Source organism: Alligator mississippiensis, chromosome 10 (assembly GCF_030867095.1).
Source record: "Alligator mississippiensis isolate rAllMis1 chromosome 10, rAllMis1, whole genome shotgun sequence".
NCBI lineage: Eukaryota > Metazoa > Chordata > Crocodylia > Alligatoridae > Alligator > Alligator mississippiensis.
The window spans coordinates 18,717,639-18,735,287 of NC_081833.1; the positions used below are offsets into that span (position 1 = coordinate 18,717,639).

At 39.8% G+C, this 17,649-nt stretch overlaps 1 protein-coding gene across 9 annotated transcripts in view; it reads left to right on the forward strand.

Moving 5' to 3' along the window:
• Nucleotides 1-17,649, forward strand: part of CABIN1 (calcineurin binding protein 1) — a 219,028-nt gene that overhangs the window by 79,267 nt on the left and 122,112 nt on the right. For 5 of the 9 annotated variants that reach the window (XM_019493692.2, XM_059713507.1, XM_059713506.1 and 2 more), the window contains exon 27: nt 7,384-7,562. In XM_019493692.2, coding sequence (XP_019349237.2) covers nt 7,384-7,562 — 179 coding nt within the window. Of the gene's footprint in view, nt 1-7,379; nt 7,563-17,649 lie in introns of all 9 variants that reach the window. The other 4 variants (XM_019493690.2, XM_019493693.2, XM_019493691.2 and 1 more) reach the window with 1 other exon arrangement.

The window sequence follows — 17,649 nt, forward strand, 5'->3', positions numbered from 1 at the left end:
AATGATATAGAATGGTAGGAGCTTGCTATGTGGAGTAGAACTATTCTGGTAAGATTAAGACATGGGAAATGTTGGTCTTTCAGAAACAATATTATCATTAAAATGCTTTTAAGAATGCAGCTGAAATCCAATGGAACATCTAATTTGTAAAAATATTACTAGTAAATAGTTGCTCTTCAGTCTCCTGAATATGTTTCCCCCAGTTTTTAGCTATGAAGGTAAAAACTGAGGTCCTTATTGCCTGCAAACAGCTTTTTTAATTTAAGAAAGCAGATCTAATAATTATGGTTTATTATTAACGTATTGGAATATTTAACAAACCCCCACTTCTTCCTCAGCCTAGCCACTGCTCTTCTGCTGCTTCTGTGTGCAGTAGGAAGGACAATATTTTTGAGGTGACATAGATGGTTGTCACAGGAGTCATTGAAATGTTACAAAATGATTGCTATATTGTATGAGGAATGAGATTCAGATAACTCGGAAAACTGGAAGCAATCCATCCTAAATACTTACAAATTACTTTGCAGCATTTATTTACGTTGGTCAAATTGAACTTGGAAAGATCCTTAAAAATCGCTTTTCTGAAAATTAGAGAATCTTTTCATTGTTTTCCATACAGTACATAAAAATAATATAAAAATACAGTTATCAGTTTTTGTTATCTAAAAAGTTTAGTGCTTTTTGTTTACACACATTTTAATAACCTTATTTGTTTTCTAGAGAATAGTTAAACCACACTGAAATAGATTGAAAGGGCTGTTCTAAAACTAAGAAAAATTATAAGTACAAGTGACTCCATTTATGCATTCAGTACAAAATAACAAGCCCTGAGTGAATATCAGGGATTCATTCTAGAGGAGTCTCCAATGTCCTGAGCAATCTCTCTCTCTCAAAAAAACCCCCAACAAAACAAAACAAAAAAAAAAAGAAGAAATAAAGGGAGTTGCTGTCAGACCCATCACTAGGGCAATTCAAATACTGCTATTAAGAGAGCCCTCCTCTTCTGGGCTAATTTCTGTCTTTCAAAGGTATATAATATCCTTCAAAGAATATTCAAAATTCCTCTGCTAATAGGAGGCTTAATAATCCCCCCCCAAACCACAATCTTTTGATGTTATGAAGGTCCCACTATTGCAAATTTAAAAACCTCCTTTTTGCCTGCCAAAGGCATCAGTTAGAAACATATTCAACCCAGCATTCTTCATAAATCATAGGAAATGTAAAATGTTGCATTGTCTGGATAATGTTTGAACTTTCTTCACTCTCATTTGAAAATGGTCCTATTTGCAAGTAAAAACCACTGAAATTGTTGCCAATTTCCTTTTTGAGTTTGTTTTCTAAGAGGCCATAGGTGTGATGTGTTTTCACAGTTTTTGCCTTTGAAACAAAAGTTAACACCTGAGTTAAAATTTCATTTTGGGTACTCTGTATGCTTCTAACCACTATGGTAACGATTCTCTCTCTCCTTTTTATGTTATTTATGGAGTGTTGGAGAAAACAGAAATATCAACTCTTGCAACTCATTGAGCCCCCAGATTATCCATTTTTAAGATGTTTCCAGCCAACTAAGACTATTAGGGGATTTATATGGACACCTACTTGTCCTGCCTTCCTTAGGTGCAGACTTGATGATACCTCTCTACTCTTTATACTGCTCAGTATGGTTCTGAATCAGCAAGGCTCTTTAAGTCTCTGACTGGGATTTCATAGATTTCATAGACATAGACATTAGGGCTGGAAGGGACCTCAGAAGATCATCAAGTCCTGCCCCCTAGATCATCGAGTCCAGCCCCCAAAGATGTTCCCAGGAAACTAAGAATATTTAAGTCCACCAAGCTCAGTAGGAGTAGTCATATGCATGAAATGTAAGTATGGGTGTATTTACAGAATTGTGGCTTGGCCTTCACCACAGAGTGCTCACTCTCCTTTTGATCCTTCTACAGTGTCCTTCATTTGCTCTTGCTTCATCACATTTGGAAGAGTTTCCATCACAGCCATCATAGGTAGACATTTTAAACAGTTCTTAAAATAAAATTTAGATGAATGAGTGTGTTCCATGGGTGTAGATTATACAACACATTGGCTGCAGTTATTTTTCTGTCCTGCTGTTCTGACACCATTAGTCCCTTCTTTGGATTTAGTTACAATAATGGTGGTTGTAGACATCAAAACTATATCTCAGTTTTTAATATAGAAACATAACATCAGTTAAGCCATGCCTGTTTTAAACATCAGACTCCAACCTTCAAAACCCAGATGTGTCTAAAACCTCCTTTATACATAACTAGAGTGACCATATGCCCCAGTTTAGCTGAGACAGTCCCAGATCTCAGAGGCCAGTCCCAGCTAGGTGATGGGAGCTAAAATGAATGTCCTAGAAACACAGGGGTTGCAGGGTGTAATCCAGCAGGGAAGTGGAGCAGCACGGCATGCCAGACACACATCACTGTTGCCCGCCTGCCCAGCACACAATGCCACCCCACCCCTAACTGCTTCTGCCTGCAGCAGCACTGCTGATTTTGGGAAGGGAGGGGAGTGTCCTGGATTTCCTATTATCCCATATGGTCACTCTATGCATAGCTAACGTAGTATCTTTGGAGAGGCCCAACTCTGGAAACACCAACTTACTGTCACTGTGATTTGCCATTGATGCACAGTCTTATTGTGTATCCTGTTCAGGAAGAAACTAGGGGTTTGCAAAATGGGTTGTATTCGATTCAGATTCAGTCCGAATCAGAGACAGTGACTTGATTCGTTGATTGGGATCACTGTCCCCGATTCAATTCAGCGAAGTCCGAATCTGAAGGTTCGATGCTGATTTGGAGAATCAGCAATTTGGCCACAGGCACGGCTTTAAATGTTTTTGCATTTAATGTTTACATTTACTTTAAATGTTTTCTACATACCTTAAGGCACCAGGTGCAGCTCATGAACACTGCAATGGTGGGACAGATGGAGCGTCCCACAGGAGCAAGGTGGGGGGGCTTGTGTTCAGTGGCAAGCCCGGAACTGGACCGGAAGTACTTCTGGCCCACTTCTGGGTCAGCTGGAGAATGCGCGGGGGCTCCCCTCCACCCCCAGCTCGGCAATCATCCGCAGGGGGACCCCAGATGCCCCCACGTGACCGAGGAGGCACCAGTTGCCAAGCCAGGGAAGCACGGGGGCTCCCCAGCACACTCCCCAGCGGACCTGGAAGTGCTTCTGGTCCACTTCCAGGTTTGCTGCCAAGTGTGCTGGGGAGCCCCCCCGCGCTCCTGTGGAACACTCCATCCGCCCCAGCATCTCAGCATTCATGAGCCACCTGCTACCTTGAGGTATGTAGCAAAAACATTTACAGCTGTGTTTATGTCCAAATCACTGAATCTTTCCAAATCTCTCCAAATCAATTTGGAGGGTTCCAATTTGATTCGGAGAGATTAAAGGGTCTCCCAATTTAGATTCAGATTCGGAGATTCAGCCATCAAATTGGGCCGAATATCCGCTGAATCGAATCCAGGACCAAAGCTCACACAGCCCTAGAAGAAACCTCTGCTTCAGGGCAAACCTGATCTGTCCAACTAGCCCATTATGATTTTTGTAAGGTAATTCGAGCAGAAAATACCTGTTGTGTGTGAATTATTTGTCCTTCTCACCTCAGAATTACTATTAGTTGAAACCTAAATGCAACCTAATAATCTTATACTCTCAGTTTTTGCCTTTTCTGCTGATTTGCAGCAGCAACTAGGAGACAAGTAAGTGCAGTGAATTGATTTTGTAAGACTTTTACTGTTAGGTGACCACTTATCTGCTCCAGGTGTCATTTTGTTGAGTACTCTGCAGTCATCCACACCATAGTGTAAAACACCATTGAACAGAGCAGGTGAGGGGAAATGGTTGTATTTATATGCCTCGTACTCCATAATTAACACTTAACCACTTAGTGCTCTTTTGATCCTCTCTCCTATGGTTGTGTTTAGTCTGGTGCAAAAAAAAAAAAAAAAAAAAAAAATGAAACCAACTGATCTACCTTCATCTGTTACTTGGCAATCTTGATTTGTTTTAATATAAAGAAAAGTGTCAGCATTTTAAAATTTTCCCAGGAGGTTTTTACTGGAACTGTAGAATTTGCTTTAAAAAAAGAAATCGTTAGGTATTGACGTAGGGTGTGGACAGGCATTCATTTTTTGGGCAGTCTGCAATGCTAGAAATCTTTGCAAAAGAGGGATCATATAATATAGGCTTTCTAGCTGGCAGCCAGCTTCCTTTGCCTTCCCCATACTGGGGTCACCCTGGTCTGGAAAAAGTGTGAACAGCAGTGGCTGCTTCATTTCCTCCCCAGGACCAGGAGTTATTGGGTGGTGGTTACGCATATAGGCATTCGCTCTTGCACAAGCAGGCAAGATCATTCTTATTGAAAGAAGATCCTTCTCCCATACCCAGCATTTGTTCTGCAGGAGAATCTGTATGAATGCCTGTACGCTCCCAGTTTCTAGCAGGGGAGCAGCATTTCTCCCACTAGAAATGTAATGCCTGCCCATAGTCCTAGATACAGTTGCACAAGACTTTCTCACCCAAGCCCTGTCTATGATAGACCTTTGTTAAACAAATGTTCCACTATTGAAACCACTATTTCTACCCTGCCTGTAGTAGCATTGTTGAGAGCCCTAATGCAAGCAAGGCATCAGTGACCAATTGTATTTTTTTTCTACTGTGTTGTGAGCTGTGAATAAGGCCTGATGACGTTGTGTATGAAATAGTGGGCAGCAGCCTGATTATGAATCTGGCACTGGTGGAGTTAAAACAGTGTTAGTATTGATGGGAATATTGTTTTAAGAGCATAGTGAAAGATTCCCATATGTGGTTATTACACACATACCCATCCACTTAGTATAAACCTCAAATGAAGATTGCTAATTAGCATTGAAAAGGAGGATTTTACATTCACTCCCTTGGGTTGAAAATTTTCATTGATATGCAGATATTTAGAATATAATGATACTCATAGGCTCTAAAACAAGCTTATCTTTTCATGCTGAGAGGTTGGTATAATTTCCTAGTAATTTAATGTAGGTCTCAGGAACTTGCTGTGTACCAGCCATTTTTGATTCACATTCCAATATTTCAACTTTTTATCTGTCACAGCCTGTGCATCAGTACTAACTTCAGGGCTTGTGGTATAATGAAACATTTATAGACTTGCAAATGCTAGTGGGTTTTTTTTTTTTCTTTTTTCATCTGTAGGCTTGTAACTCAACCTCCAACCTGCTTCTGGAGCAGATGTATGAGTTTTTCCCTTTAAAAAAGAAAATCTTTCAAATGAATTGCTGTAAATGCAGGGCATGATGATTGTTGATATTTTTTTCTAAATGACTGTTGAATACATTGCATTCTTTAAATGTACTACAAAAGTACTAAGGCCTTCTGAAAATGAGAAACAGAGTCCCTTTTTTTTAACTCCCCCCCGCCCCCCAACCTTACAGTCAGTTTCCACACCTTGGAAATTTAAAACATAGCTGCCTCTTCTCCTAGTACTAATAGAGGGAGTTCAGATATATCCATATACATAAGTGAATATTATTAAATCTCTATGAATGAGTCATTGAAAGCTTGATGGACCTCCATTCAGCGTCCTTCTCCTCCTATTCTTTGTAATTATACAATTTCTATATAAAGCTTGTCATTACAAATCAACTATAAAACTTTCAGTTAGGATACAGAAAGATTCCCTCCCCAAATTCCTTGATCATGTGCATCATAAGACCTGTTCACTGTATAAACATGTTTTTGCCAAGTGCCATTGAAAAGCTTATAAAGCTTGAATCAAATTCAGTTTCAATTTTTTTAGCATTCTAACAACTGGAACTTGAACTATTAGTTGAGGTCTGGGATGCAGCTGTACCTGGGATAACTATAGGAGATGCCCTGCGTCTCTGCTGTGCATTTGTACTATGTCATTTGGAGAGAGAGGGCATGATTTATTTATATTGCCAACTCCTCCTAGGGGAAGTTCTCTGTTGCTCAGTGTTTTTTTTTTCATTTTGTTTTTCAGTCATATTACAGTGGAACTGTATTGGTCTTTGGTATTGTTCATGTATGTCAATGTAACAGACTTTCTAGCCCTTTTGTATATTATTAGTTGTATAAAAGTTCATCAGCTAAACCAGTCCTTTTCCTTGTGAAGAAAATATGTGTTCTTCCATGGGCTTTAGGTGGAAAGAGAACTGGATCAGCTAGGATTTTGCATCTGAGGTTGAATGCTGCAGGTAGAAAATTGCCTCTTTTTCCCTTCTGAATTAGAATGTTTGTGTGTCTCCTTCTGTAACTTTAGAAATTTAAAGCTTCATATGGCTGGGCACTTCAGTTCCAGTCCTTCTGGATTGTCTCTGACAGCTTGGGACACAGTAGGCTAGTTTGTTTTGTGTGCAGTTTTGGCTGAGTGAATTAATATCCTGCTTCAAACTGTAATGCAGTCAGTAACCACAACTTATTACTCCAATAAGCTGTGCCCACCACGGATGAGTCACCTCCCTTGTCCTTCCAACTTCAAGTTTAGGTTCCTGATTTCTAGCTGTTCAAAAAGACATTTATTCATCATGTCAACTGACCTTCAAGAACATTCGGTGGACTGAATCAAACTTTCATAGAATGAATGGAATCAGTGATCATTCTGTTAGGTCTTTTACATCTCAGATTGCATTGATTTTTCTATCCTTTATAACTAATTTTTGTTAGCATTCTTAGAAATCTGGCTGTTCATAGTGTTCCCTTGCCAATGAATTTATTGATCTTAGGCTGGTAAGCTATTATATACCAAGTTATCCCACCTGTTTTTTAAGAGAGCCCCAAGTGCAACGTAAAACTGTTTATGTTATAGTAGTGGAAAATGAGCATATGTTATAGAAATGTAAAATACATTTTATTCCAAAGGTAACTGCTTATCAGGACAGAACATCAGATCCATCGTATTAGTTTCCTAAATTGTTCAGATATCCTAGGAACAAAGCATTAGAGAAAACAAAATATGACTACTTAGTAACATCTGATTTAAAACAAAAATTGAATTTTCACTTCTTGGCACAAAAACATGAGATGAAAGTGACAATATGTGGAAGATAAAAAAACAAATATTTACCTTTTAAATAATAGGATTGCAGGTTGACATAGACCTAGGCATTTTACAAAGTGGCTGCAGTCTCTTCATGCATCTGCTGAAGAGAGTTTCAGCTCGCAAAAGCTTGTTACGCATGCACTCATGCATGCATATGCACATGTTAGTTTATAAGGTGCACATCTACTCTGCCCTTTGCAGCCTCTCTGCCACTGAAGTTGACAAGAAAGTACTAACATGATGAGCAAGGGAGTAGTGCATTTATTCTTTACCTGGCTCTCCTTTTTTGTAGAGAGGAGTCAGGATAGCACAGCAGTGGTGCTCTCAGATTCCAGCTCCACACAGGACATCTTTAATGAGCCTGCCAGTTCTCAAGACAGTTTGAAGAAACCTTACTCAGAAAAGAGGACTTCTGCTTCCTGCTCTGAGACTATGGCATCATGCAAAGAGATTTTAGGGTCTGCAGAGGAAAGAGGTATGATTGTTTTAAGATATAATTTAGAGCAATTTATGCAGCTTTATTAAAATGCTTTATTCAGCCTACAGAAGAATTGGAAAGATACTAAACTATGCCTATGGATTTTAATTGGATACGTGAGTGTACGTGTGCATGATTTTTTTTTTTTTAAATATGCCGGTGTGAATCAGGTATCATGCCTGTAGTTGGACTATCACTGGCATAAGATGCAAGAACAATATCATAAACCGAAGAATTGTATGATAAGTTGCTTTGTATCAGCCCTGTTTGACTGACTTGCTATTAGTCTGTCTCTGCCAACACTACTTCTAATATTTCAAACTTCTGAGCATCTCAAGCAGCAGATAAGTTAATATACTCTCTCTCAAAAATGTTTTTCCTCTGTTTCCCAGATGTAGATTTAGTCTGTTGTTTTTTGATGCTGGATCAGTAACAAATTAGTGTTCATTATTTTGCAAAGCACGCATACTGGAATTGCATCTTTATTCCATGGGAGACCTGAAACCCTTTCTACTGGAATACAAACATTAACCTGTGGTTCCAGTGGCTCATTCAGTGGTGTTATTTTGGGTGAAAATAATTGTTGTAAATAATTTTTTTGACCTTCCAGTATCTGTTAGTTAGAATTTCCCTGTCTGATGCCTGCATAGTTAGAGTTAGTACTAAATCCACTGGACTTCATTAAAGAAAGGTAAATGAATAGCAAGAGCAATATATCCATGTAAAACTTTCTAAAATGTTGATGTTTTTTCTTGTGAAATATGTGGCACGAGCAAAAATGTATGATGTAGTATAGCAGTTTTATGGGCACATATTTATGAGCATGTATAGGTACTATCTGAAACTGAGGCCTGACAAAACATTTCTGTCATTTTGCATTATGCTTTATTCTCTCCCTCCATAATATTATACCAGGTTTTTCAGTTTTATGGATATGCAAAGTGTATCCATAGCTAGCCGTGATACATTCTATTATTCTGTTCTCACTGGAGACACACCCTTAGCAATTACTGATTTCAACATTTTGCATCTCATCAATGTTTTGGCAAATTTTGGCAACTTTTTTTATTTCTAATTAGGTGTTTCTTAAGACTGGGCTAAACAAAGGAAATTTGTGTCAGTATAACTAGACCTGCACGTAGGTGCAGATTGCTGAATGTGCAAAATAGTATCGCCACTAGTGTGACTAACGTCAATAATATACCAGAGTAAGTTGATCTGGGGTAAGCACCGTGTTGCAACATTGCAGTGTTCCTTGTATTAGGTTTTCAGTGGTATAGCTTTATCATTGCCAGTACTGACAGATGCAAACAGTGTTTGGAGTGACTGATAAGTAGTTGGATACCAGGGCTTTTACTTACTGGTCACTACTATAAATTTTTTCTGGGTTTATAGTGATTTAAGCTGCTGGAATTGCATGAGTTTTCAGAAGCTGGTTTTTATATCTGTGTAACAGAGAGCCTGGTGTGCCCTGTTCCTTTAAAATAAAAGCAGCCCAACCAGGGAGCACTGCAGGCTAGGCAGGGTGCAGCAGCCACTGGTTACCAGGGCCACAGAGCAAATGAGGCATTCAGTAGACACGTGCAGGTAACCTGCTGACGGGAAGTGCGCAGGGCTATGGGAGCATATAAGCCTGAGGCTTGGGCTGGCAAGCCAGTGTAGCCCTGCCAACCGCCATGTTAGGAGCTTGTGCCCAGCAGAGCTACCCAGGGATGCGAGGCTGTCTGCTTTGCTGCCTGCAGGAACACTGAGGCTCAGGGAGCTCGCAAGGAGTCCAGGCTGGGAGGGTGCTGGCACAAAGGGTGAGGGAAGGTTTTCCCTCTTAAAGGGGCAGAAGGCTGCTTCTCGTTTATGTTGTAGCCCAGGAGCTTAGTGTTCGTTACAGTTTACATTGGCAGTTTGGTTTGGGACTGTAAGGAGTGGTATACGGAGGTCCCACTGATGCCCGTGGGGCACCTGATCACCTTGAGTCCTGCCAGTGGCAGGCTTAGGGCAGGAGCAGCTCAACAGCTGAGCTGAGGCAAAATGCAAGGCCACAGAGCCAGACAGGGGCCTGAGGCCCGGTGCCTGCGTAGGGTGCAGCCAGACAGGGGCCTGGGGCCCAGTGCCTGAGAGAGGGGCACAGCCACACAGGGGCCTGGGACTTGGCAGACTGGGGCCAGGGGCCCAGTGACTGGAAGGAATGAACCAGAGCTAGTGCCTCAAAGTCAAGACTAACACAGTGGGACCAGGCTAGAAGACCTAGTGAGAGTAAGGGGGCAGAGGCCAAGGAGGCCAAAGCCCCATCAGGTAAACAAAGGTATGATAACACCCACGAGGCTTGGGGCATGGTATAACGGAGGATTGGTGCCACATGATTAGCCCCTAAGGCTTTGGCTGCCCTAAGGGGCCTGGGACAAGAGTGGCCCAGTGAGGGGCCAGTTGAACTGGGGTCACGGGCAGCCTCCCTATTATTATTACTAGTATTCTCTCCAGGCGTGGTGGGCGAGAAAGTAAGGTGCCCTAGGAGCAGAGTGGGGCACAGTCGTGGAGCCACCAGGGGGTATCGTGGCCACCCTTGGGACCCCAACTTGCTACAGTCTTGCACAAACATGTACGCACTGTTGGCATTCACCAGAGTATATGATATATGTGAAAAGGACCTTTCTAATCCAACTCCCTCTTTGGCTATCCCTCAATACGAGGATGATGTCTACTGGTGGGGATTAGTGGTGAGTTTTAAGATGACTGAACAGTCCAATTTGTGCTCTGCAAGTGTTTCCACAGATATGACAGGTGGTGCCTTGGAGGCAGGGGGCAGAGGGAGACACAGCTTTTGTCCAGGCTATTGTGCACTTTGCTTCCTCCTCTGCTGTTTCTCAGCTTCCTGAGCAAGACTGTTCTCTTCAAAGTGGACCGTAGCTTGATGTATGGTGCAGCGCCATTGAGACCTGTTATCACCGAGCACTTTCCAGTTTGTAAGGTTGATGCCGCCCTTCTTCAGATATGGTTCCAGCATGTCCTTGTAGCACTTCCTCTGTCCTCCGTGGGTCCTCTTACCATGACAGAGTTGAAAAAAGAGGACTTGCTGCAGAAGACGAGTGTCAGTCACCCTCGCACAGTGGCCAGCCAGTGGAGTTGATGTTTCATGTTCTTTGCCTCAGTGCTGGTTATATTAGCTGCAGAGAGGATGCTGGCATTGGTGCAGTGGTCTTCCCATCTAATGCGAAGGATCTTCCTGAGGCATCACTGATGGAATTTAAGATGTCTTTGATATGTCACCCACATCTCACGTGCATAGAGGAGTGTGGGGATAAGCACTGCATTGTATTGTAGACCGGGATCTTAGTTTCCATCTGCAAATCTGAGTTGGCAAAGACTTAGTGAAACAGCTTTCCAAGGGACACGCTGGTACAGCAAATCCTATGCTTGATTTCTACATCAAGACTGACTGATGAGGGGAGGTGGCTGCCAAGGTATGGGAAATGTTTGACGTTTTCCAGGGGTTCTCCACCAATGGTTATTTATGGAGAGAGGGGGGCAGCTTGTTCTGGGGCAGGCTGACGGAGCATGTCAGTCTTCCCAATGTAGAGTGAGAGTCCTAAGCTATGATAGGCACCTGAAAAAAGGTCAGGGGTGGACTGCAGATCAGTCTCAGTGTGTACAAGGATAACACAGTAATCGGTGTACTGAAGGTCGGTGATGTCAGTCTTGGTAACTTGAATTTTGCTGTGGAGGCGCTTCAGGTTGAAAAGCTAACTGTCCATTCGATACTCAACCCCTGTTCCAGGAGGAAGGCAGTCATGGATAAGAATCTAAATTGCAGCAAGATAGATGGAGAAAAGGGTTGGGGCAGTGACGCAGCCCTGCTTGACACCAATACGGATAGTAAATGGGTCCATCCGATGCATTGCAAAGGACTGTGATGGTCATTCCATCATGGAGTAGCCTGAGGACACTGATGAACTTCAGTGGACAACCAGATTTAGCTTCACGACTGATGGAATCAAAGGCCTTGGTTAGGTCAATGAATGCCATAAACAGCTCCTGGTGTTGCTCTCTACGTTTCTGGATCTGTCATGCAACAAAAATCATGTCGGTGGTACCGCATGATGGTCTAAACTTAACTGGGATGCTGGAAGGACATCTAATCCAACTACCAATGTGACAACACTATCAAGACAGTATAGTAAATTGAGATGATTGCTCAAATTTGACAGATTTCCTGCTGCCCGCTGGAGGGATTAAGGTATTGGAATGACTGGAACGTGTTGAGGATTATTAAACTTTTCTGTTGGTTTTGAAACATTGCATAATGGGTAGCTTGAAAATGTCTCTAAAACTCTCAGACTTAAAAAGGTCTTCCTCAAACTGGAATGATTGAGACTCACTGAATGTGTTAAACAGTTCTGGATCAAAATATGATTATAAAATAAATAGTACTTTAAAAACACTAAATATAATGATATTCCCAAGTTTTCACAGCGTGTGTGTGTGTATATGTATATGTGTGTGTGTGTGTGTGCATGTGTGTGTATGCGTGTGTGTATGTATGTATATGTGTGTATATGCATGTGTATGCGTGTGTGTGTATACATGTGTGTATGCGCGTGTGTATATGCATGTGTGTATGTGTGTATATGCATGTGCGTGTGTGTGTATATATGTATGTATGTGTGTATATGCACGCATGTGTGTGTATATATATGTATGTATGTGTGTGTATGTATGTGTGTATATGCACGCATGTGTGTGTATATATATGTATGTATGTGTGTATATGCATGTGTGTATGCGTGCGTGTGTATATATATGTATGTATGTGTGTATATGCATGCGTGTGTGTGTATATGTATGTATGTGTGTATATGCATGCGTGTGTGTGTGTGTGTGTATATGTATGTATGTGTGTATATGCATGCGTGTATGCGTGTGTGTGTATATGTATGTATGTGTGTATATGCATGCGTGTATGCGTGTGTGTATATATGTATGTATGTGTGTATATGCATGCGTGTATGCGTGTGTATATATGTATGTATGTGTGTATATGCATGCGTGTATGCGTGTGTGTATATATGTATGTATGTGTGTATATGCATGCGTGTATGCGTGTGTATATATGTATGTATGTGTGTATATGCATGCGTGTATGCGTGTGTGTATATATGTATGTATGTGTGTATATGCATGCGTGTGTATATATGTATGTATGTGTGTATATGCACGCGTGTGTGTATATATGTATGTATGTGTATATGCATGTGTGTATGCGTGTGTGTGTATATATATGTATGCATGTGTGTGTATGCGTGTGTGTATATATATGTATGTAAGTGTGTATATGCATGTGTGTATATATGTATGCATGTGTGTGTATATATGTATGCATGTGTGTGTATGCATGTGTGTATATATGTGTGTACATGTATGTGTGTACGCGTGTGTGTATATATGTATGTATGTGTGTATATGCATGTGTGTACGCGTGTGTGTATATATATGTATGTATGTGTGTATATGCATGTGTGTACGCGTGTGTGTATATATGTATGTGTGTGTATATGCATGTATGTGTGTATATATACGTATGCATGTCTGTATATATATGTATGTGTGTATATGCATGTGTGTATGCGTGTGTATATGTGTATGTATGTGTGTATGCATGCGCATGTGTGTATATATATGTATGCATGTGTGTATATGCATGTGTATGCATGTGTGTATATATATGTATGTATGTGTATATGCATGTGTATGCGTGTGTGTATATATATGTATGCATGTGTATGCGTGTGTGTATGCATGTGTATGCGTGTGTGTATATGCATGTGTATGTGTGTGTATATATATGTATGTATGTGTGTATATGCATGTGTGTGTGTATATATACGTATGTATGTGTGTATATGCATGTGTGTGTGTGTGTATATATGTATGTATGTGTGTATATATACGTATGTATGTGTGTATATGCATGTGTGTGTATGTGTGTATATGCATGTGTGTATGTGTGTATATGCATGTGTGTGTGTATATATACGTGTGTATGTGTGTATATGCATGTGTGTGTGTATATATACGTATGTATGTGTGTATATGCATGTGTGTATGTGTGTATATGCATGTGTGTGTGTATATATACGTGTGTATGTGTGTATATGCATGTGTGTGTGTATATATACGTATGTATGTGTGTATATGCATGTGTGTGTATGTGTGTATATGCATGTGTGTGTATATGCATGTGTGTGTGTATATATACGTATGTATGTGTGTATATGTATGTGTGTGTATGCATGTGTGTATGCGTGTGTGTGTATATATATATGTATGTGTGTATGCATGTGGGGTATGCGTGTGTGTGTATATATATGTATGTATGTGTATGCGTGTGTGTATATATGCATGTGTGTGTATGTATGTGTATGCGTGTGTGTATATATGCATGTGTGTGTATGTATGTGTATGCGTGTGTGTATATATGCATGTGTGTGTATGTATGTGTATGCGTGTGTGTATATATGCATGTGTGTGTATGTATGTGTATGCGTGTGTGTATATATGCATGTGTGTGTATGTATGTGTATGTGTGTATATGCATGTGTGTATGTGTGTGTATATATATATGTGTGCGTGTGTGTGTATATATATGTATGTATGTGTGTATATGCATGGGTGTATGCGTGTGTGTGTATATATATGTATGTATGTGTGTATATGCATGGGTGTGTATATATGTATGCATGTGTGTATGCGTGTGTGTACATGCATATATGTATGTATGTGTGTATGCATGTGTGTATGCGTATGTATATATATGTATGCATGTGTGTATGCGTGTGTACATGCATATATGTATGTATGTGTATGCATGTGTGTATGCGTATGTATGTGTGTATGTATGTGTGTATGCATGTGTGTGTATGTATGTATGTGTGTATATGCATGTGTGCATGTGTGTATATATGTATGTATGTGTGTGTGTGTGTATATATGTATGTATGTGTGTATATGCACGTGTGTATATATATGTATGTATATGCACGCGTGTGTGTATATATGTATGTATGTGTGTATATGCATGCGTGTATGCGTGTGTGTGTGTATATGTATGTATGTGTGTATATGCATGCGTGTATGCGTGTGTGTGTGTATATGTATGTATGTGTGTATATGCATGCGTGTATGCGTGTGTGTGTATCTATGTATGTATGTGTGTATATGCATGTGTGTATGCGTGTATGTGTGTATATGCATGTGTATGCGTGTGTGTGTATCTATGTATGTGTGTATATGCATGTGTGTATGCGTGTGTATCTATGTATGTATGTGTATATGCATGTGTGTATGCGTGTGTATCTATGTATGTATGTGTATATGCATGTTTACATGCATATGTGTATGTATCTGTGTGTATGCATGTGTGTATGAGTATGTGTGTATATACATGTTTGGTTATGCGTGTGTGTGTATATATATGTATGTATGTGTGTATGCGTGTGTGTGTATATTATGTGTGTGTATATATGTGTGTATATGCATGTGTGTGTATGCGTGTGTGTATATATATGTATGTATGTGTGTATATGCGTGTGTGTATATATGTATGTGTGTATGTGTGTGTGTATATATATATGTATGTGTGTGTATATGCGTGTGTATATATGTATGTGTGTATGCGTGTGTGTATGTGTACGTGTGTGTATATGCATGTGTGTATGCATGTGTGTGTATATATATGCATGTGTGTATGTATGTGTGTATGCGTGTGTATATATGTATGTATGTGTGTATATGCATGTCTGTGTGTATATATATGTGTGTGTGTATATATGTATGTATGTGTGTATATGCATGCGTGTGTGTGTATATATATGTATGTATGTGTATGTGTGTGTATATATGCATGTGTGTGTATAGATATGTATGTATGTGTGTATATGCATGCGTGTATGCGTGTGTGTATATGTATGCATGCGTGTATATGCATGCGTGTATGCGTGTGTGTATATATGTATGTATGTGTGTATATGCATGCGTGTATGCCTGTGTGTGTGTATATGTATGCATGCGTGTATATGCATGCGTGTATGCCTGTGTGTGTGTATATGTATGTATGTGTGTATATGCATGCGTGTATGCCTGTGTGTGTGTATATGTATGTATGTGTGTATATGCATGCGTGTATGCCTGTGTGTGTGTATATGTATGTATGTGTGTATATGCATGCGTGTATGCCTGTGTGTGTGTATATGTATGTATGTGTGTATATGCATGCGTGTATGCCTGTGTGTGTGTATATGTATGTATGTGTGTATATGCATGTGGGTATGCGTGTGTATCTATGTATGTATGTGTATATGCATGTTTACATGCATATATGTATGTATCTGTGTGTATGCATGTGTGTATGCGTATGTGTGTATATATATGTATGTATGTGTGTATATACATGTTTGGTTATGCGTGTGTGTGTATATATATGTATGTATGTGTGTATGCGTGTGTGTATATTATGTATGTATGTGTGTATGCGTGTGTGTATATTATGTATGTGTGTATGCGTGTGTGTGTGTATATTTATGTGTATATGCATGTGTGTGTATGCGTGTGTGTGTATATATATGTATGTATGTGTGTATATGCGTGTGTGTATATATATGTATGTGTGTATGTGTGTGCGTATATATATGTATGTATGTGTGTATATGCATGTGTGTATATATGTATGTGTGTATGCGTGTGTGTATGTGTATGTGTGTGTATATGCATGTGTGTGTATATATATGCATGCGTGTATGCGTGTGTATGTATGTGTGTATATGCATGCGTGTATGTGTGTGTATATGTATGTATGTGTGTATATGCATGCGTGTATGCGTGTGTATATGTATGTATGTGTATGTGTGTGTATATATGCATGTGTGTGTATAGATATGTATGTATGTGTGTATATGCATGTGTGTTTGTGTGTGTGTGTATATATGCATGTGTGTGTATAGATATGTATGTATGTGTGTATATGCATGTGTGTTTGTGTGTGTGTGTATATATGCATGTGTGTGTATAGATATGTATGTATGTGTGTATATGCATGCGTGTATGCGTGTGTGTATATGTATGCATGCGTGTATATGCATGCGTGTATGCGTGTGTGTATATATGTATGTATGTGTGTATATGCATGCGTGTATGCCTGTGTGTGTGTATATGTATGCATGCGTGTATATGCATGCGTGTATGCCTGTGTGTGTGTATATGTATGTATGTGTGTATATGCATGCGTGTATGCCTGTGTGTGTGTATATGTATGTATGTGTGTATATGCATGCGTGTATGCCTGTGTGTGTGTATATGTATGTATGTGTGTATATGCATGTGTGTATGTGTGTATATGCATGTGTATGCGTGTGTGTGTATCTATGTATGTATGTGTGTATATGCATGTGGGTATGCGTGTGTATCTATGTATGTATGTGTATATGCATGTTTACATGCATATATGTATGTATCTGTGTGTATGCATGTGTGTATGCGTATGTGTGTATATATATGTATGTATGTGTGTATATACATGTTTGGTTATGCGTGTGTGTGTATATATATGTATGTATGTGTGTATGCGTGTGTGTATATTATGTATGTATGTGTGTATGCGTGTGTGTATATTATGTATGTATGTGTGTATGCGTGTGTGTATATTATGTATGTGTGTATGCGTGTGTGTGTGTATATTTATGTGTATATGCATGTGTGTGTATGCGTGTGTGTGTATATATATGTATGTATGTGTGTATATGCGTGTGTGTATATATATGTATGTGTGTATGTGTGTGCGTATATATATGTATGTATGTGTGTATATGCATGTGTGTATATATGTATGTGTGTATGCGTGTGTGTATGTGTATGTGTGTGTATATGCATGTGTGTGTATATATATGCATGCGTGTATGCGTGTGTATGTATGTGTGTATATGCATGCGTGTATGTGTGTGTATATGTATGTATGTGTGTATATGCATGCGTGTATGCGTGTGTATATGTATGTATGTGTATGTGTGTGTATATATGCATGTGTGTGTATAGATATGTATGT